At 36.1% G+C, this 22,543-nt stretch overlaps 1 protein-coding gene across 3 annotated transcripts in view; it reads right to left on the reverse strand.

Moving 5' to 3' along the window:
• Positions 1 to 317: 317 nt before the first annotated feature.
• Positions 318 to 22,543, reverse strand: part of SMC3 (structural maintenance of chromosomes 3) — a 28,226-nt gene continuing 6,000 nt past the window's right edge. The window contains exons 4-29 of one of the 3 annotated variants that reach the window (XM_010564763.1): positions 21,731 to 21,798; positions 21,287 to 21,358; positions 21,021 to 21,100; positions 20,384 to 20,462; positions 18,921 to 19,038; positions 18,186 to 18,361; positions 17,920 to 18,000; positions 17,504 to 17,668; positions 16,839 to 16,960; positions 16,200 to 16,413; positions 13,864 to 13,967; positions 13,548 to 13,647; positions 12,914 to 13,074; positions 11,048 to 11,189; positions 9,636 to 9,786; positions 8,463 to 8,615; positions 5,970 to 6,121; positions 5,582 to 5,740; positions 4,772 to 4,879; positions 4,264 to 4,372; positions 3,396 to 3,643; positions 3,065 to 3,277; positions 2,156 to 2,347; positions 1,811 to 1,988; positions 1,106 to 1,212; positions 318 to 793 (exon numbers count right to left, since the gene is read on the reverse strand). In XM_010564763.1, the coding sequence (XP_010563065.1) occupies positions 722 to 793; positions 1,106 to 1,212; positions 1,811 to 1,988; positions 2,156 to 2,347; positions 3,065 to 3,277; positions 3,396 to 3,643; positions 4,264 to 4,372; positions 4,772 to 4,879; positions 5,582 to 5,740; positions 5,970 to 6,121; positions 8,463 to 8,615; positions 9,636 to 9,786; positions 11,048 to 11,189; positions 12,914 to 13,074; positions 13,548 to 13,647; positions 13,864 to 13,967; positions 16,200 to 16,413; positions 16,839 to 16,960; positions 17,504 to 17,668; positions 17,920 to 18,000; positions 18,186 to 18,361; positions 18,921 to 19,038; positions 20,384 to 20,462; positions 21,021 to 21,100; positions 21,287 to 21,358; positions 21,731 to 21,798 (3,524 nt within the window). In that variant the 3' untranslated portion in view covers positions 318 to 721. Of the gene's footprint in view, positions 794 to 1,105; positions 1,213 to 1,810; positions 1,989 to 2,155; positions 2,348 to 3,064; positions 3,278 to 3,395; positions 3,644 to 4,263; positions 4,373 to 4,771; positions 4,880 to 5,581; positions 5,741 to 5,969; positions 6,122 to 8,462; positions 8,616 to 9,635; positions 9,787 to 11,047; positions 11,190 to 12,913; positions 13,075 to 13,547; positions 13,648 to 13,863; positions 13,968 to 16,193; positions 16,414 to 16,838; positions 16,961 to 17,503; positions 17,669 to 17,919; positions 18,001 to 18,185; positions 18,362 to 18,920; positions 19,039 to 20,383; positions 20,463 to 21,020; positions 21,101 to 21,286; positions 21,359 to 21,730; positions 21,799 to 22,543 lie in introns of all 3 variants that reach the window. The other 2 variants (XM_010564764.1, XM_010564762.1) reach the window with 2 other exon arrangements.

Consider the following 22,543-nt stretch of genomic DNA (forward strand, 5'->3'; position numbering starts at 1 on the left):
GGGGGCTGTGATTTTTCTTGATTGTCTCGATTCTAGCATCTCTTCAGACTTCTCAGTGTCTTCTGATACTTACATTTTTTTCAGTTCAATAACCAGAACACAGTGAATGTGGACAAGCACAGATTTGGGACAGTTTTCTGATGGCATTGGCAATGTGCAAAGAAGGGGAAAAAAGAGAATTAAGCATGGCTTGAAAGAATTGCTTTGTCTCATACTTCTGAACTATGCAGCTCCAGTATGACCGAACAGTATTTACTCCATCTCCGTGGAATCCTCTAAATAAAGACAATATAAACCAAAAACTTAATGTATACAAGTTACAGCGATAAAACCAATCATTTTAATTGAAGCCATTAAAAAAAACCATGTGAGGCAATATAAATGATAAAATTATACTTAAGAAGTAATAGCTACCACTTTCTGAAAAGCTTTAAAACAGCAACAGACACTTTACAAAAGATTTGAGGGAAGAGAATAAAATTTCCAGACTACAGGTACTGTATAAAGGTAACATTAACAATTATCTTATAAAATACAGCAACAGAGACAAAATGGATACTCAAGCTCCTTTGAAACTAAGCCTTCTGGGGTCTTGGTTAAAATGTATGTTCAAAAACTATTTTAAACAAGGACTAAATACTTCATATTTTAAATTTACAGGTCCCTGGCATAAACATAGCACTATACACATCTTCCAAACACGCAGTAAGTACAATTTCGTTCAACCATGGGTGGTGTCATCTTCTACAAAGTCTTTGGCCATTTCTGCTGTGATCACATCAATATGACTAACCTGGTGGAACAAAAAGAAGTATACATTTATTACAGTTATCTCCTGCAGAATAAGACAGACTTATTTCTGAAGGCTCCAGGACTCATCAACAGGCCTATAATCAATTTCTGATTTCCTTTAAAGAACATGACAAGGGACATCTGTAGATATTTAAATTCTTTTTCAGGAAGGAGAGAACTTGTACACAAGACTACGACATAACTAGAAATCCATCACTGAAATAAGACTAATTCACTTTGAACTCTTGTTAAGTCAAGTCTCAAATGCACAGCTTGATAAGGTTCTCAGTAAACACCATAAAACATGATTTACCTTGTTTCTGAATTTTACACCATAGAACTTGTCAGCTGACTCAAGCAGTTCAGGCCTAAAAGTTGTTGTAATGAACTGAGCATGTTCAGCTAGTTCCATAATCATATCTAAAAAAAGAACACAAAAATTCTTTATGAGTGTCATCTTTTCAGTAAAGTGGGACAGATCCTAATATGAGACTGGCACAGAGTTTGCTATTCCTTACTCAAAATGAGGTTTTGGTTAATAGAACAAAACAAAACATAAAAACAGACAAAAAAAAAGAAAAACCCACAAATCAAGAACAGATCCATACCAGGTTTTTAAGTATCATTAATTCCACTATCAAGTCTGACAAATCCAGCCACTCAACAAGATCAGTGGGGTATTAAACTTCTATGATGAAAAACTGAGTAAGGACTTTCCCAACAATGCAATGAGCTAAAAGTTCATTTTTAAAAATCAAGCTACACCTCAGAACACAACTACTTCCATCACACTGGAGCGTGGTAAGGAGACCGTTTAGACCCAGTAGACAACACAGAATTTCTACATAAAACCAAGTTCATGAAAGCTTCAGAAGGCACAAAGTTAAATTCTAACACACGTGTTGGGATATTAAAAAATGTGCCTTTATGATTACAAGTTTTTATCTTAAACATCAGGGATGAAAAGACAGACTATCACCTTCAACCACAATGAAGATGAATAAAGATCGACAGTTACCTGAAACAGCTTTTCTGTGCTGAGCATCCAAGGCTTGGTCAATTTCATCAAACAAGTAAAATGGAGCTGGATCACACTTCTGGATAGCAAATATCAGGGCTAGGGCCACTAAGGATTTCTGTCCACCTGAAAGTTGCTGCATTTCTCTCATTTCACCCTGCTTCCCTGTGAATGATACCTAAGAAAACAATGCAACAGCAAGATGATTTCGAAATATTAAACCTCAACATCACTTGTTATTATAGTAAATAAACAGGACCAATTAAACATTGCCTTTTAAAAATATAGTTAAAAGGCAATCTAAACAAATATTCAGAGTACTGAAACACAAATATTTTTCTTTACCCTTATGCCAACTCCAGTGAACTGGTCTACAGATGGAACACTGCTCTGAGATCCGGATCCCCTTTCACTCTCAGTGCTGCCTTCACCTTCATCCTGGGACTGACTGCCCTCCACATCTCCTTTCTTCATCACTAATGTGGCCTTGCCACCAGGGACTAGCTTCTGGAACACTTCACTGAAATTTTTTGACACCTGAAAAAGAAACAGTCAATACACCAGCTCATTTTTACATAGTGAAACCAAATGCAGGCAACAGCTGTTTTTACATGATCACACCAAATATCTTCTTCAAAGCAGAGATCCACATTCATTCTTAAGCAGAAGTGAGAAACATAGGCTATACAGAGCTTGGTTTAAAAACATCTAAGCCAACTGTTCCTATAGTATGAGAATTTTCTCAAATTTTTTTCAAGAAAATGGTAGAATTAAAACCTAAAAACAGCAGCAAAACTAAGTATGATTTATTTCAGTAAACTTCAGATGACATCTCAGTTAAGCAAATGACATTTTAAGGGAAGACTTCACACACTTTGTAGTTAATATCCTTTGTTAACATTAGGAATTACTTTCACTAAATTTGGAGAATGGATTTGGTGCAGAGTTTTTTACCAGACATTCCCCAGAAAGGGTCATACATAGTACAAAGATCCACCAGAAAGGAAGCATTTAAGAGATTTAAAGCAGAGCTAGAGTTGTAATACAACCAAGATGAGCACCTATTTAAAATGCTATTCTGTTTCTTTTTCAGTATTTACAAAGAACAAAACAAAACACAAACCTCAAGTTACATGATACTGGCCACTATTATTATAGAAGTACTTAATATCTGCTTCTTCCCATATAGCTGCTACATAATGGGACAATTTGATTTCAGCACCAGCATCTTTACAACTGTTGCCATTTTGTTACCTGTTTGAAAGTCAGCTGAATAGCCTCGTACTTCCTGAGCTCAAGGACATTCATCAGCTCCATGATGGATTTGTAGCCCCTGTCCAGTTCTTCTTGTCTTTTTATCAATTTTTCCTTCTGCTCTGAAAAATTCACAAACTGATCTAAAGCTTTTTTATTAACGTGACTGTATTTCTTCAGTTCCGTATTGCACTGCTCCAGCTTGCGGAATAACTGTAAATGGAAAATATTAATAATCAAAGTGACTTGCAATTCTAGCCACGTTTGACACTCAAGATGTACATGACTAGTATTTCAGGTCATGAAATATGAAACCAAGCATACTTATTACCTGCTTTAAACTTAGAGTCTGATACTTTTCAAAAGCCTCCTGTGGAAGTGAACCCAACTCTCGGATTTTCTTCATGCATTCCTCTTTCTTCTTGAGGAGCATGCCTTGCCTGTTAGTCATTTTTTCAAGTTCTTTTGTATCGTGGTTAATGGCGTCCATATGCTCCTTTTCCATGTTCTTCCAGCGTTCCATGCTCTTTTGAAGCTCTTTAATTCCTGCTTCTGTTTTGTCAATAGAATTATCCAGATCTGGGATATTGGGTGAGAGCACAAAACCCAAAGTGGTAAGTCTTACATCCCTGCATAAAATCAGCAATTATCCAGTCAAGTATTTATGAAATAAAAAGCTAATCTAAAGAAAAAGATCTATTAAGGACTAGAAAATTGATTTTAAGATGAAAAGCTGAAAATACCTTTCTTTTCTTCCCTCATATTGTTATATTGTCATATTGTTAAAGTACAGAACAAGAAGTAAGAAAAGTTCAAGCCATACAGATGCTATTTCCTCTTTGACAACAACTTAGTTTTAGATAGCTTAGACAAAATTCAAGAACTATACAAGATCATGCTTGTATTAAGGTTGCTTCAGAAGTACTATGCCCTGAAGCCAGAAGTCTGTTATCACCAACACATACTTATTGGCATTATGGTGTGCAACTGTGGACACTTGCACAAAATCTTGTTTCACTTATCTTTTGGGCTAAGTTTGAAAAAAATCTGTTACACACTATGTAACTACTACAGCGTATTTGAAATTAATGAATTAATGATTACATCTCATATTATGGTCTATTTCTAAACCAAAATATGGTATGTGTGAACTTTCAAAACCCTGGAGAATTTTCTTTCAAAAAAATGATGCTACCAACCATCTGACCGTGCCAGTGTATCTTTCACTCGTTTGTTGATAGCCTCAAGTTCTGATGTTGTGGCAGTAAGAACTGTGCCACCTTCTGTTTCTCGAAGCTCATTCAGTTCCTATGGGACAAAGTAAATGCCACCAGGCTTCAGCACAGAGGGAAACAAAGTTTAAGCCAGACAAACAAGTTATCTTCTGCTACTCTACATGTAAGTATATTAACTATTTTAGAAAGTTTTAGAGAACAGTTAGATATTCAAATAAACCTGTCATTATGATGGTCCTATTTATACACAGGCTGTGTATTTACAGTAGGATTTCTGTCAAAAATTCACATACCTAAAATACTGTGCTGAAATGTAAGTAAAACACTTCACTCAGCTTGTATATAGGGAAGCAAACCCCATCACAGATAAATACTCATTCATTACCTTGCATTATCAAATAATTAATACATTAAAGGCCTGGAAATAAACGACAAACAGATCGCAAAAGTACATTTAAGAGAAAATCCTTACTTGTTCCACTTGGTCTAAGCGTTTTCTCAGATTCTCATTGAGGTATGTTTCAACTCTTGTGATAATGCCTTCTAGTTTAATCCTCTCATTCAAAAGCTGTCTGTTTTCCTGAAAAAAGTATATTAATTGCCTTAACTGACTCCTAAACAACTATCTTTTCCTTGTTAAAAAAAAAAAAAGACAAACAAACAAAACACTCTTTACACAACTCTGTACTAAAACATTGCACAATTCTTTGGACTGTTGCTCTAATTTTAACAGGTAGAAAGAACCAAATAGCAAGTATTTTTGCAACTTAAGTGTAAAAGTCAACCATACAAATCAGTAAGTTTCTTAAACTGTATTAGCATCTGAATCCAATTCTTAAACCCAGAAGAGCTTTAGAGAGTATACTTAAGCAGTAGTATTTTTTCAACAACATGGGTGTCAGACAAAACCTTAGTTTTTGTCTCATCTACTATGTGCTTAAAGGCATTATTTTTCCACACTGTATATCATTCCTTACAACAATAAATACAAATAGATACAATCTGAAAAGTCCAAAAGTAGGAGCAAGGAAACTGTGATGATTCCAACACAAATAGCCATAATTCTCATACAATACAGCTAGTAACATTCACCCAGCAATTGAGAAAAACATGCAAATATACTCTGCAAATGAGAGAACTCCAAACATGCCTACCTATTACTGATGAAACAATGCTGTCATTACACTATATTTATAAGTGACTTTTCACACAAAAGGACAAAAATAAGTTTATTGTGAAGAGAGGTACCACATTTAATGGCAAGACATTTTAATTTCCTTACTTGCTGTAGTTGTCGAATTTCATCATTGAGAGCATCCACACGTTTCTGATCTTCAAGACTGAGCTGAGACAACAAATCAGTCCCCAGTTCTGCTTTTAACGATTCTCTAGTTGACTCCATAGCATGTAAACTTGCCTCCAAGCTCTGCAAACTGCGTTGCTATGGAACAGATATTAGACAAAAATAATTCCTCAAAGCAATCTGTAGATTTATATAATTTTCACTTTTCTGTTTACATAAACATATTTTTTGTGATGTTCTCTAGTCATCTCTTCATATTTCATATTATGATGTTAACCATCACAAGAAAGGAATGCAAGCTTACCAGTGATATTAATGAAGCAATTAATATAAAACCAGTACAGATTTCAATATTCCCATACTATACCTTAGGCATAAATGTCTTTTCAGACTGCTGCCTTTTCTCCTTTAGCATTTTCATCTCTGACAAAATACTGTCTCGGGAGGCTTTGAACTTTCTCTGCTGTGTCTCAATTTGCTGCATTTGGTTCATTAGCTGGTCAATCTCATTATTAATCCATACCGTGGGCTAAGGAAAACTCCAACCTTGTTTCAAAAGGCATTTTATACCTACTAGTACCTTCAATTTTTATTCCATTTGGCATATTCAGCTGCCATCAAAATACAAACCAAACAAAAACCCCACAAAACCAAAACATTCAGTTGTACAGGAGAAATCAAGAACCATCAAGAAAATTGAATTGAGCACCCTTATCAACTCCAAGAACAAACAAGCAAGCTTCATTTAGCTGTTATTTTTACAACATGGCACTGAGAAGAATACAGGGACACATTTCAACTTGTAAAGAAAACTCAAATCCTACAAAATACAGAAGAGCAGATGCTTACATTTAAACAGAAATAATAGAACAATACAATTATCCCTTAATTCTGAGGCAAAAAGTGTAATTTAATTTCTTCATGCAAATTTTGATATAATGGCTTAAGTTATTATGATGCAAAGCTTGCAGAATATTCCGTTTTAATTTATGTTGAATCGCTAACATCACATTACTCCTACTACAATGTATATTTTAACACATCAACTTAAATGCCCTAAAAATTAAATAATACCCCTAAGCAGAGGTTACAGTAAAACACTTCACTACGTACTTAAACATTTTGAGAAAACTGAATGAGCTACAGAACAGTAGCAGGAATGGATAATTTACTTTCAAAACAACTGAGGTCTGTTTATGTTCTAAAAGTTACTGTCAGACTGCCGTAACAACTCTTATTACAGTCACTGATCTACCACAGCTGAAGGGTATGCCACAGAACACCCTACCTACATTCCCTATAGATCCCTCCTCGAAAAGAAACCCAAGCCTAAAGATTCTGACTTAAATGACAGCAAGAAAGATTTCTCAGTTCCAGAATAGTAGTCATGGTTAAAAGTTAGTTATACTGAAATCAAACGGTCTAACATGTAATTGGATAATTTAACTACAAGCAGCAGGAATTCAAACTCCCATTCCTAGCTACAAGAAGCAGGCTACCTGTACGACACACACTGGGATTAGTGTTAAAATTAGTTTCTGCACAAATACTTTTAAAACCATATGCCTACGTATCTGCAGTTTAAAAAAAAAGACCTAAGGAAGGAGAAAATGCCGTACTTGATAAATACTTAATTGTAGATACACAAATTGGGTCTGCACATTGCCTACAGATAACAGTAAGAAGAGTGAAAGACATTCCAATTATTGCTGGAGCATGTAAAGCCAGTTGGCAAATTCAGTCTATTTAAGTCACATTTAACAGATCATTTTGACATTCTTTCACTGACTTAACACGACATAGGTACATACTTCTGTAAGTTTTGCTAATCAGCTGTGGATCTAAGCATAGGCCTCAGTGTTCTGCTTATCTGCTGCCCCAAAAATGTCTCTAATGCACTGCTGCAGATCAAAAAACAAAAGGCATTCAGTTCAAAGGACAGAATGACCTGGATAATGGAGAAGAAAATTGTATAAACCTCCCTTGCTCCTGAATTCTAGATACTGGATCTCAAAAGGACACTGTAGCATTAAAGGGGCTAGAGAAAAATGTGACAGTTACTTGAAGTTTTGTACAAAGAGACTGAAAAGATCAATACTGTCAAGTAACTCAGAGCTTAATTATAATATAATGCTCTCCATCTCCTCCCCACAGCATAAGTGGACTATGTAACACACCAATTCAGGACAGAAGTACTAAAAATACAGCATGAGTCAGAAGAAGCAGTGAAGATTAACACAGATAACAAGAATGTCTGGTTATAGCAGTTACTACAACAAACTCTAGAAGGAATAGAAAGCCTTGTAATTTAGGGTTTAACCTCATCTCTAAGCTTTAAAGGTCAAGATCAAATTTTAACGGGGACAGATTACTAATGCTACTTTTTCCTGAAGTCTACAGCACCAGCCACTCTCTGAAGCAAACTATTGGACAAGATGTGCTTCAATTACTATTTTTCAGTCAAGTTTCCCCACTATGGAATTTTTACCAAAAAATTAACAGCAGTGGTATAAAAACAATTTCTTAAGTAGCTGCATTGATCTAAAAATGATTAAAAAAAAATGCAATTCAGGCACACAAACAATGGATATGTTTTAAGATCTGTTATTTTCAATGGTTGTACACCAATTTTCACATGCAGGGTTTTTGTTTGTTTCTGTTTTACCATTGATTTCTTTGTTTCTAAAATCTCTACAGTAACATACAGAACCAGGTTGCACAAGCAACAGTCAAAACAAATGCCACAGCTAATATGTACCATTAACAAAAGTTAGTCTCCTGTTTTTTCATCTATTAGTGTAACTGCAAAACAAAAGCTTAGTTATCACAGAACCTTTCCCCAAGAACAACAAAAGGATATTTTCAATGTTTCTGCGTAAGTTTTCATTGAGTTTTGCTTCAAGTTCACCAAGTTCTTCTTCTGCCTTTCTAACATCTTTTTGCAATTCAAGCCGAGACTTCCTTGTGTCATAATAACCCCCAGTCAAAGCACCACGATGGCTGACTTGATCACCTAAGAGCGTAACAGAATGAGACTATAAACTGCACACTACATGCTCTCCATAATGTTCAGAGCATTTTCTACAATACAACTTAGCAGATTAACTAGAACATTTCAACTAACCTACAGAAGCACTGCATCAGTATCAGTAACCATGTATGTATGTTTACAGTAATTAGGGAAATGCTTATTTCTGTATTCAATTTAAAGTGCATTTCCTTTCTCAAGACCAACAGACTGCTATGATCTCCTTTAAGCATTAGCTAATTATTTTTTTAAATGAACTTCTGAAACCATGCAGCTTGAAGGAAAAAAAATACTTGTATTAAGGGAAAAATGCAAATGCCTGGTACTACCAGTTTAAAAAAAAAAACAACAAAACCTCAGATCTTCTGTGAGGGAGAAAACAAAAGAGAGGGTGAGTAATTAGCAGCATCTGTGGCTGGTAGAGTACACTGTTACTGAAAAACTAATCATTTCCTCCTCAGACATTCTTAGGAATTTTTTCAGATTGACTTTAAGAGACAAAAAGACAATAAGCCTGTAGGGAATATGCCCTCCAAGAACAGGCAATTAACAAGAGACACAGATTATTTCAGAGAACACAACATCTAAATGCATTTGGTAGGCAAAGGAATTCACCTTGCACTTATCAGTAATTAAGGCCATCCATTCACACCCTAAACACTGGTTTAAGTTTGTGGAGAACACCATAAATACACCAGGAAAACAAATGCCTGTTGAATTGGATAAAACATAATACAAAATAATACAAAGCTTATATGCTTTACAATTCTCAGGATGGAGATACATAGCTACTAATTTTTAGATAAGAAAATTCCATGGTTTGTGAAGAAATTCTGTGGTTTTAAGCACTGTACTTAACCAAGTGCAACCTTGTACATCTCAGTCAAGTATACTATTATTTAAAATAACCTTATGTTGACAACAGTAACAGACCACGTTTAATGAGCCTTATATTCCAGGGATCCCATTTTGACAATAAATAATTTATAAAATTGCAATATTTACCTTCCAGAGTAATACAATCCATAGTGAAAGCTCTGGCCAGCTGGGTAGACACTTCCATGCTACGACAAATCAGAGTCTTTCCAAAAACATGTTTGAAAGCTTTGTCAAATCTTGGATTGTATCTCAGTTTACTGATCATAGGAATAGCATCCTAAAGTGACAGTGATTTTAATGAGAAGAACATACTGATACAAATATGACAATACATTGCAACCAATTCATACACAGAATTCAAGAGCACCCTGGAAAAAAACCCTACCATCAAGAGTAAAAACAGAATACATTCTAACCTTATAACAAGAATTTCTAAAAGTTTAGCATATCTCAAATTCACTGAATATTAACATTGGCTTCACAATCAATAAAATCCATCTAGAATGAAGATTTCTGGAACTGTGTATATCATTATTTACAAACAGGATGTCAAACCCTAAAATCAAAACACAATATTGTGAATGATACTTTGGAAATAAACAGCTGTCAGTTGGTAGAAGGATGACACACTGACTGAACGTTCCCAAGACAAACACATAAACACTCTATGGAAATCAAGTGCAAGATTTTGCAATTTTAGCTTTTAACAGCTAGGCTTGAGCCTTAAGTCAACTAAGAGTCTGCCAGGAATCTCATCAGAGCATTAAATTGCTACTGAAACAAGTTGAGGAAGTATCATAAATCGGCAGTAAAATTTTTTTCCTCCAAAACATTTTTCTGTAGAGAGCAGGACACAAACATTAACATAATTTTACTAGTAAAACCCTCCAAAATAAGCACACTAGAAGTCATGATGGTTTCCTTTTTTTTCCCCTATGTTTATCTGAGGAAAAAAGAAAAAAAAATATCTATTTTTAAAGAACTTATTCTACCATGATTATTGTAGGAAGCAGTTAACATTTACACAATTAATTCACTACTAAAATTTCAAGTAAGAGCAGATACTTCTTGAAATATATTTCAGAGCTACTTTTTAAATGGTTGCCACTTAAGGTTTATTTATGCATTTTTAAAAACACAACTCATTTCCAATGACCTTGAGAAATTGTCCATGGCTATAACATGTAACACAGCTCTTCAGCTTTCATCCATGGCAGCATTTCAGCTTAAAGAATTACAATTCAGTAATTCAGGCAATTATTGATTATGAGGTTACAATAAAATTCTACTTTTTAGTATCACCTATTTACTTGTAAGGTGAAGTTAAACTTTAAAGAGCAAATACCTGGTAAGAAAGTAAGTCTTTTCCTATAAGAGGGTTTTTTTATGTTGAGAAGCATATATTAGAAGTATTATTTAATTGCAGACATTCAGTAGCAAAGCAAGTGGTGGGCAATATACAATATACACAAACAATTCAAAATATGAGGCTTTGTAATTATGAAGTAGAGGAAGGTTCAAGAAGAATTCTAACTCACATTAGTCTCAGGATAAGCAGTATCTCTAACATCCAGCTTGTTCAGAGGGAGGAAAGTAACTTCTCCAGGAAGGTTCATTTTGTTAAATTCCATTAGGATCTTTGTACTGACCTCATCAGAATCCACAATGTGATAAAACAACCTAATTAACAAGGCCAACAAATAAAACTTTACTGTGCTAAAAGCACTAACATACTCATACGGGAACAGTAAGCATAGAAGTACCATTAAATAACATATCAATACAAAGGTGCATTGCATTTTTTTCTTCAAGTCTGTGCCTTAGAATAAGCAAGTGGATACACTCTATTCACTTTCATTAAAATGGTATCAGCCAGAAATTTTACATTCCACCCTTGAGTCACAAGAGCAGCTCAACATGCGTACCGTGTCACTGTATACACAGCCTTTTTTGGTTCAGCTGCAAACCTCTGTCCTCCATACCATTTCAATATACAATATTCAGCCCTCTTTGCATGGATTTATATAGTTTGCATCTTATGTCTCTGTACACAACAGAAACAGAAACCACATCTATCTCTCTCTGCATGACAGGACTAGCATCAGAGGGATTGAAATAATTGATCTCTTTTGCAAGTTGAACTACAGTTTGCTTGTTACTGCTTTTTCCAAACTATGGGGGGCTGTCCTGGTTTCAGCTGGAATAGTTAATTTTCTTCCTAGTAGCTGGTATAGTGCTGTGTTTTGGCTTTAGTATGAGAAGAATGTTGATAACACACTGATGTTCTAGTTGTTGCTAAGCAGTGTTTATACTAAGTCGAGGACTTTTCAGCTTCTCATACTGCCCTGCCAGCAGAGGCTGGGAGTGCACAAGAAGCTGGGATGGAACACAGCGCAGACAGCTGACCCAAACAAGCCAAAGTGGTTTTCCCATACAGTATGACATCATGTGCAGGGGACACCACAGCTCAGGGACTGGCTGGGCATCAGTCAGCAGGTGGTGAGCAATTGTATTGTGCATCAATTGTATATTATCTTATTTTCCCTTCCTTTTCTGTCCCATTAAACTGTCCTTATTTCAACCCACAAGTTTTACCGGTTCACACAGACACGGATGCTTCAGATGAGAGACTGCATTTCAAGTTGTGGTAGCATCCACATTTCTACGTGATAGTTTGCAAGATCATGTCACCTCTGTCCTCCTTCCTGCCCTTATGCCACTATCTACATTTCATTAGAACAAGAATTTGTATTCAATACAATATTCATGTATTGGAATGGGGGACTGATCACACCAAAAGACTATTTAAATTAATTTGAAGTGTCAGATGCTGCAGGAAGTGGTGAATCACCCAACAGGCACTTACTTCTTCTAGAACACACATTAGACGCAGATTCATTAACATTCAATGGCTTTTCAAGTATCTTATAAATAGCAGGTTTTGACAGTTTGGAGACCATCCTCACCCATGACATTTTCTAGTGTAAGTGAAATAATTCTTATTGATTGTTATCAATCAATCAGCATTGCTTACTGTAGAAATCTTCACACTGGAAGATGCCATCCACTTTATTCAATATAGCTCAGCCTCACCACCAATCCTTCTGGTAAAGAGTGTGGGTCTGGAGCCTTTTTTGGGGGTCTTTCTGTGGTTTTGTTTTAGGTGGTTTTTTTTTTTAGACAAGATCAAGAGCAGCTAGGATTAATTTTTAAATAGGCAGAATTCTTCTTAGTTCCTTCTTGAAGAAGTAGCAGTTTGATCATGCTATATAGAAGGCACTTTGACAAAAAAAGCACAAGAGCTCAAGTTCACAAGAGTAACACTTTCATTAGCAACTGGCACCAATAACTAAATTGTTAAGACTGCAGCTGCTTTAACTTAACTCTGAAAAGCACGTAATTACCTGTTCCCTGCAGTAACTTCAACACAGGTGTAGAAAGCTGGTTCACATTCAAAGTTATTCATCACAATGCCATGATAGCCATTTAACACATGCTGGTTTATGCCTTTTCGACGGAAGTGCTCCAACACTTTGTTTATGCTGTCTATACCATTCAAAATGGCCTGTTAAAATATAACTCATTATTGTACTGCAATAAGAACACGTAGAAGTAATATCCATTTTACCTTTAACTTTGTGAAAGTCGTAATCTTTTTCTGCCAAGCTTCTGCTAACTAACCTACAGCTGTAACGGAAGATACCTAAATATTTGAGTCTGCCACTTGTCAGGGTCTTTTTTTTTTTTTTTTTTTAAAGGTAAAAAGATATAAGAAGTTTTAAAAGTATTCCATTTCTACCTGGTCTCCTTACCTCTCCTCAATTACCTTGAGCTAACAAAACAAATTTCCAAGTAGTTCTAGAGCTATAAACATTTGAACAATTCAGCTAACAAATATAATTTGTCCATCTTAATTATGACAGTAAGACCATAACCAGAAGAAATAACTGTCATACCTTTCAGATATGGCTATGACTTGTCCTTTAAGAATAAGAAGAAAAGCTTCCACAAGGAATTCTCAAATACAAGGTATCTTACCTTTCCTGTTGCTGCTCTGAGAAGCTGCTGTTTCTTTTCTAAATCCTCCCGCTTTGCAGCAAGAGCTTGTTGTTCTGCATTCTCTTCCCTCCATAGATAACTACAAACCAAAAATAATTAAAATATTTTAAGTGTGAATGAAGTCTGAAGATTTTTTCATTATTATTGTCCTCGAAGGCTGCTAATTTAACAGGAAGGCAAAGTGCAGGAGTTCATACATGGTTACATTTAAAAAAAAATCTACATGCCATGTTAACAACTACACAGTTGGGGTCCTTCACATTTAGATTCAGACATACTTCCATTAATTACTAACTTTCTTTCGCTCTGTAGTTCATCCTTTTTATTCTTCACTTCGTAGTATTTTCTGTCGAGTTCTTCAACACGAGCCTTCACTTCATTAAGATCCTGGTCCAGTTTCTAACACAAAGAAAAGAACAGTATGAAACCACAGCTCTCCATGTTAAAAAGATCTTTTATTCAATACTAAATTACTACTTAAAATTCAGAAACAATTCCTACAAACGCCTTAACCAATTTACAACAAACTGCAAAAGCACTAAGAATAAATACATCTTTGTAAGGGAGCAGTTATCAAGGTGAAGTTATTAAGTAGACTGCAAGGCAGGTACTGAGTTAACCCGTGCATCCGGGTATTACAGTGAAATGGCTAAGTCACAGTAAGAAACTGAATAAAAACAGTAACTATGATACACATAACTATAGGTAATCATGCTCTGAAATAACATTTGTGGTAAGAACTTACATACTAGTCTTGTGTACCATGCCATACTGCTATTAGTCAAGAATCCTAGCCTGCTCTCCAGCAGTACTAGTACTTTACCACAGCTGCTGTCAACAGCATGCTGTTTAAGCCAATGCACAGACACCCTCTCCTTGCTCATTTAAAACTTGCCATTTTCAAAGCAGCTCAAGGCTAGCACTCAGATAATGTTTTCATAGTTACAAGTGTACAGGACTAGCTGTGTTCTCAAAACATAGCCAAGTTTTTCCAACCTAACTTTGCAAGCTCTCCATCACGTTCACCCAAGACACCCCCCGCTCTGAACAACAAAAAGCTATAAAACTCTTAGCATAAGCATAAATCAACCTTCCTTAAGGAGCAAAAGAAAACAAAGACATGTTTATAAAAGGAATCAAAGCCCACTGCAAATTTAACCTCTTCAATTCTGTAGAATTCCTATTGAGCAGTACAATACAATTATAGTCAGTGGTAAATTCCATTTCTTTCGTTCACCAACTCAGAGAATCATTACTCTGCAAATGTGGGCCCCACCCAAACAGTATTTTAGCAGAACACCATTGGCTTCATACAACTACATTCCTAGATTTTGTCAGACTGATCCTCGATTTTGGTAGATATATTACACAAAGACCAAGAACACTGTCTATCAGCACATGCAGGGTAGCAGCACTGGCACTGGATGCTCTCCCACTGCAAGCACAGGGGTTTTCACTCCCGTAGCTCCTAGCAAGAGTCATATTTTTGGATCGTACTGCTGTATTTGCAGTGTAAGAGCTGTTTCTAAATGGAAATTAAAATCTAAAAGTTATGCAGATAATACTGAGCCAGATTCGTCTTCTAACATGCATAGGGATGCAAATTCTAACCAGCTGCAATCGTGGTGCAAAGGTGCGGCGCTTGCAGCACAGTTTAAAAGATCCTCTGTTTAGGGAAAATAAGAGAAAAATGAAAACAACCAACGTAGACCTCTATAAAAACATAACAAATTGTTATCTATATGAAAGGGCCATGTTCAACATAGACAAGAGCAAGGCTGATCTAAGTCTGTCGTGGTTTAACCCCAGCCAACAACTAAGCACCATGTAGCTGCTCACTCACTCCCCCCTCCCCCCCAGTGGGACGGGGGAGGAAAATTGGGAGAAGTAAACCTCGTGGGTTGAGATAAGAACAGTTTAATAGAACAGAAAAAAAGAAACTAATAATGATAATGACAATTACCATAATTGTCTCTAATAAAGTGACAATAGTAATAATAAAAGGATTAGAATATACAAGTGATGCACAATGCAATTGTTCACCGGTTGATGCCCCGTTAGTCTCCAAGCGGTGATCCCCCCTGCCTCCACTCCCTCCAGTTTATACACTAGATGTGACATCACACAGTATGGAATACCCCTTTGGCCACTTTGGGTCAGCTGTCCTGGCTGTGTCCCCTCCCAACTTCTTGTGTCCCTCCAGCTTTCTGGCTGACTGGGCATCAGAAGCTGAAAAATCCTTGACTTTAGACTAAACATTACTTAGCAACAACTGAAAACATCAGTGTTATCAACATTCTTCACATACTGAACTAAACATAGCACTGTACCAGCTACTAGGAAGACAATTAACTCTATCCCAGCTGAAACCAGGACAAAGTGTCTTCCTGAAAACTCAGGCCAAACACTTTGGGGGAAGTACCAGAAAGTCAACATACAGAGTTAAGTTAGATGCAGTGCTAAAGGCAATTTTGGGTTTATCTACAGATGTTTTCAAGAATACATTTTTGAAAGACCACACCCAACCAGAAAGTCTCATCTTCCTTATAAATAGGCACTAAAGTCTTATTGTCCAAGATTAGATTAATCCTTCTCTCAAAAATACTGAGAAGTAGTAAGATGAACACTTACACTGTACTGTTCCAAATTTTTCTCCTTGTTTGCCTCTGTATCCTCTAAATCCTTGTGTATAGCTGCAATCTGCCGCTTCTTGTCATTGATGGCTTGATCTAAAGACTTCAGTTCTTTCTTTATCCACTTATCCCTTTCTTCTTTGGAAGTAAACTGGCTTCCTCGACCTTGTTTTGCATAAAGATCTGTTCTTTCCTGCGTAGCCTGTGCAAGTCTATTTTGAGAAGGGAAAGACACACTGTATTATAAAGAAATCTTGAATTTAAGAGCAAGCATGAAAAATTACCATAAGAATTTTCAAATGTGTGTCAAACCAGGCTCTAAAATTTAAGCACCAAATCAGTAACAAAAAGAAAAGGATCATGTTATAACCACAAAATCACCCAGAGGACTTCACAAAACAAAAAGTTGACAATAGCCCATAAAAGAGGTTAAGCTTAAAAATTAATTTCACTAGATACTGTTCCCCTCCCCAACAATAAAGGAAGCTTTTTATAGACCGTCTGTAAGTACATATATAGCTTACTCATTCTCAAGCAAGAAATACAACTCTGAGTTAATTGCACATATGGATAGTATTGATAGTATCTTGGGGTTTTTTTAAAATGCTTTGACTCCCCATTATAAAATGCCACAGACCTAGCAATTCCCCTCTCTTCTTTTTCTTTTACACTGTTGAATTTCGGCTCCGTTTCTGCTAATTCTTTCTGCTTCTCCTCAATTTTCTCAAGAAGCTTTTGCCTCTCTTTTAACAGTCTTTTCTGAAAGTCAAACAAAGCAGTATTTAAAGTTAGGTAATATCAGGAACTGTATTACTAGATAACTACACCCTTCTAAAGAATAATTTAGTTGTAACATTGCAAGTTGCCATTGCTTATCTGATACTATGCTGTTTCAACACTTAACAGAAGTTAATTCAGTTCCAGTTGGGACAGCAAAGAGGGATGAAATGAAGAATTGTCAAAAAGCTAAACTATGCAAGCAAGGAAGGTCTGTATGGGCCAAACAACAAAGTTCGAATTAGTGCTACAAACAAAACCCTCCTTCCCAATACTTGCAGCAATTAAGATCAAGAGAATTATAGGTGTTTGATTTTGCAACATGCAGGATGACAAATAAAGGGTAACACAGCAGTCTATACTTACATCCCCTAGAAGCACACTAAAGACATCAAAAAAACCTAAGATATCTGTCTGGCAAACCTCAGAAAACAACGAAAGGCCACAGTCTAAACCCAAAACTTCAATGTACAGGTATACTATCTTGTGCCAATGCCATTGTAAGTCTTCACCACTGTTACATACCCTTTGTTCACTGTTGCCAGCTAATTCATCCTGCAGGTCTTTAGCCTTCAGCTCTAATTTAGTCCTCTGTTTAATCTGCTCCTGTCTTTCAGCGCTAAGTTGTTCTTTCTCTTCTTTCATTGCCGAAATCTTTGTCTTCAGTTCTCGAACTTGCCGTTCTATTTCCTATGCAAATTTAAGTATGTAGTATCTTAAACACTGCATGCACATTTCAGTGTCTGTCAAAACTCCTAAGATCGTTATTATGTAATCACAATACACTAAAAGTGTGAACAACTTCTCCCATTTCCAAACAGGATGAAAACATAAAATAGAATTTAATACTGTTTTACAACATCCCCCTCCTCCACCCCCCAAAAAAACCCCAACCCATAAAGCAAAACACACGTCCAGAGAGCCCTTGTTAAAAGTATCACCTCCATTTTATCTCTAGCATCTTGCTGTGCATCTCTCAGCTGCCTGGATTTCTCTCCACTTGTCTCCCGTTTGGCAGAAAGCTGTACGGAAATATCATGAATAGCTTAAGTAGCAAGATTCTGTTGTAGTAGTAGCTCCAGAAAGAAAACAATTTGTTATATTAGTGAAGAACATTGACAGGATTCTATCAAGGAATGCAAGGAGATGTTGTCAAAAAGCAAATCAACAGCTCATGTTACATTTTGCATTAGCCAAGATATTTTACCTCATCAAGCTTAGCTCGGGTTTCATTAAGCTCCTGATTATAAATGGTGTATTCTAACGCTCTCCTCATTTTATCCCATTTCTGGTACTGAGCCAGCTCTTCTTTCTCCTCTTCTAGAGTATGCAGTCGCTCCTCAATGTATTTCAACAACTCATTGATCTTCTCTCGCTTGCCCTCTTTAGAAAAGATGCAAGACTGAAGTTCAGTTAAACGCCAATACATTCCCACACCTTTAAAGCTACCGAATCTCCTCCAGTGATTAACTATTTGTCAATAGTTATGAAATGTTAAAAGAACCCATGTCCAGAAGTTCCCCCCCAAAACATCCTAACAGCAGAACTGCTGATATTAGTTATGTAATGCAACACAAGCATGTACTCTTTTGACTCACACACTTAAAATAATTACAGACTATACTACCACTTTAGTGTTTGCATAGCAGTAGGTATCCCGATTTTTTGATCACTGCCAGCTGACATTACTCGTGTTTTGAACAGTACAAATATCCCTATTAACCTAGGTAAAAAGTTTTATTACTAAAAGCACACATGAAATGACTTATTAAAACTTTTGAGAAATTTAAAATTCAAGGAGGAGATATGACATGCTCTGTACTATTTAACATACCACAAATAAAATCTATCTAGCGATTAGCTCTACTGAAAAAGCCATAAACCTTTAGGGTTAACAGAATTATTGTGGTGTAAAACATTCATTTCTTAAAACTATTTTTACCTGTTTCTTTCATTAGTGAAATACTCTCTTCTTTACGTTCATCGTACACTCTGGTACCAGCTACTTCTCTTAGTAACTTCAGTCTTTGAGAGTCAGGAGCTGTGGCCATCTGGTTGATCTGAAAATTCAAGATCTGATTTCAATAGCCTGCTCTGGAAGTATGGCTAACCACAACAGATCAAAGATTGCACTTTTTTTGCTTGCATGAGGTTTTGGCAGGAAGATTCAGATACCTAGTATATACCATACTGCTTTCCTTTTGAGACAATTACTTTAGGATGGCAAGTATTCTGCCTGTAATGAATTTTATTGGTTTTCAAATGCTACCAGTTATTGCCAAAACTCAAGATACTAGTATTACATAAACTGAAGAAATCATTACCCGCTCAAAATTATGTTTAGAGAAACTCAAGCTTGGGCTTTTAAGTCCTGGTGCTAAACCAAATAATTTAAACGCCTCCATAAAACCACACCAAAATGTAGGGGTTATAAATCTTAGAATAATTCAGGTGATGAGACACTCATTAATCCAACATTAAATCAGTCATACAATTAAACCCAATGTAAAACTCACTCTCCTTCAATAGAATTTCAGTGGTTGCATCCTTTTGTAAGAAGTAACTGTTTCTAATTTGTATTATATTAAAACCAGTATGTGTATTTTGGCTGTGTCATGTGCACCAATCCCCACTGTAAAACACAACTGACTTTCCAGCTGAAGTTGTTTCTTCCAAATAGACACCTTCAGCTGGATAGGAAAATTTATCTTGAGAAACATTTGAGAGACTGCACTGCTGGGTCATTACTTCTGTCATCAAGTGCTCCTCAAGTCTCCTGCATTCCTCTTTCAGGTATGCCTTTCAGTAATCTTTCAGAGCTGACTGTTCCCAGTATCCCCACACTGTGAGCCATTACAAGTAATCTGTCCTTTGACTCCAGATCTGAGTGTTCTTTGAAAGCTCTGGTATGCATGCTTGGGTCTTGAAGATGAGTTAATACAGGCCATTCTGTGTGAGCCCCTTCCCGGCTCTGTGTTCACTTTTGGTGCTTCCACGTTTCCATTCATCCTCCATTGACAGTGTTTTTAGCCTCTTAAAATCCTCTACAATTACTTTACTGCCTCATCTTAAGGCCCTGAAATCTATAAATTTACACTGAAATAGTCACAGGAATCAAGTTTGCTTTGTATTTAAGTATACAGAAAAGTACGTGATTGCAAAGATTACCATGAAAATTCAGAAAACTTCTGAATATCAACATTACAGATATTAAAACTTTTTTCCTAACATCAACATATACTACTAAAACAGTAGTATTTGCAAAGCAGCATCTACAAGAACTGATTAAAAGTAAAAGGGATTTAGGTTTTGGTTTACTTCTGCAATAATTGAACTAAGTTTGGCATCCAGGAAACACAATACTCTTGATAGTGATTTCTTCCGCTCTGTGAAAAAGAACCTTACCTTTCCTTGTTTGACGATATAGTAGGGATTACTGCGAGAAAATCCAGCACTTTCAAGAAGATTCATTACATCATTTTTCCTGAAATGTTATTGTGACTCTATTAAAAACACTTACAGTAAAAATGTCAGCTGTAAAAATTCAGCAAAGTATCACAACTATGCAACACATACTATAGTCACTGTGTGCAATGCATGCTTTTTAAAGAAGCTTCTTTATTTAATAATAGCTAATTCTAAAATGAAATAAGAGAATAAAAATGGAAAATAAATAAAATACTATAATGTTGGAAAGAGGTTAAGAAAGAAGCACCTTGAAGTGAAGAGGAGGCAAATACAGGTAAAGATATCACAAGGAAGGATATGAAACAACCTAAAGTCTGGTAACTCTTCTATTTAAAAAAGCCCTGAAAGAAATACTATATAAGCAGTTAATCATCACATTAATGAATGGGTTAAGCTGTAAATTCAAAGTCTACTGCCTATTGCACAAGGACTGATGTTCTTGCTGTCAAACTACTGGTACTCAGTATTACAGACCTGAATTTATTTCAGGCTAGAGATGCAAGTGTTTGGTTTGACTAGAGAATTTTACAGAAATACTACTAGTCTCATTCAGCTAAGGAAAAGAAGTACCTACGTCACCATTTTCTTGTCTAAGAAATACTGGTCCTTCTTGGCTCCAATGACTCTGCGAAGTGAGACTTCCTCCTTATCAATCTTAAGAAAACAAAACCCAGTAAATTTAACTGTTTGCAGTAGGTATGTATAACTAATCCAGAATTATTATGGCACTTTTTACCAGAACTGACTCAAAAGCAGTTACTGTACTGAAGACTTCTACAATACTGAGATTACTAGAGTCTGAAATGATCATCTATTTCTGAAGTAGTATATTCAACTTACCGGTAACCTATTGTCCGAATTGTCAAAAATAATTTCCACAAATGCTGAAATAACACGAGGACCTGTACCTTCCTAAGAAAGGAGATATTTTGGTTAGATAATTCCCACCTTAGAAGGATTTTGAGCTCATTCATCTCCCCTTTTCCCTGACAATCCCACTTCCCATTTCCTTCCAAGGATTTGAGAGTCAAGAGCATCTATGTAAGATCCACTACATATATTTTTATTTCTGAAAATCTTGGATACACATTCACCGGTGTGCATTATCAGCATAATATACTACTTTGTAATAAATTCCATTTTGCCAAAGGGAAACAAAAAATGTTTAAGGATGCTTTCAAAATAATTGGCTTAAAATATCCACAGTCCAGCAGTTTAGCATTTTTTTAGTAACATTCAAATGCATTAGCTTATTCTTTAGTCTTGTTATACACCTTTACTTACATGCAACAAAGCCAGCCTCTGCTCTGGGCGAAGATGACTAAACTCATCACTGAGTACAAACTGAATTGCTGTAATAAAATAATAAAGAAACAGAAGATTTATTCTTTCCTTTACAGAGATATGCAGCAGTTTCTTTAACTCAAAACATACTGTTTTACGGTTGTATAGTACAGTCACACCATTGCTAGTATCTTACAATGTTTCCTCATTAAAAATCTTAATCTGCTGGATCTTTATCACTCAGGCTGCTGTACACTACAATTTCTCTGAAGAAGTCTCACTGTCACGACCTTACTAGTTCACTGCATAAGCATTAACAATGCTGCACAAGCAGGGATTCACGAGCTTTCCTCTACAAATAGTTAGCACACAGGCTAGGTTAAAAATATTGCTAAAATACTTAACGCTTGACAACTTATTAAATCCACCATCACAAAGGCCACTAACACCTCTGACTAGCATCTTTGCTCCTCCATTGATGCTCCCACCCCACAAAATCCCCCTCATAACCAACCATACCTTAAAAGGCTGTATAAGCTGTGCCATACTGCTATGGAACCAGCTTAGAATTCAGCCACTAAGAACGTGTTGTGGTTTAACCCCAGCCAGCAAGTAAGCACCACGCAGCTGCTCGCTCGCTCTCTTTCCCCCCACCCAGTGGAATGAGGGAAGAGAACCAGGGGGTGGAAAAGTAAAACTTGTGGGTTGAGGTAAGAACAGTTTAATAGAACAAAAAGGAAGACAATAACAATAATAGAAAGACAATAATAATAATGGAAGAATTGGGATATACAAAACAAGTGATGCACAATG

Source organism: Haliaeetus leucocephalus, unplaced genomic scaffold, assembly GCF_000737465.1.
Source record: "Haliaeetus leucocephalus isolate CR32 unplaced genomic scaffold, Haliaeetus_leucocephalus-4.0 Scaffold184, whole genome shotgun sequence".
In the NCBI taxonomy this organism is placed as follows: Eukaryota; Metazoa; Chordata; class Aves; order Accipitriformes; family Accipitridae; genus Haliaeetus; species Haliaeetus leucocephalus.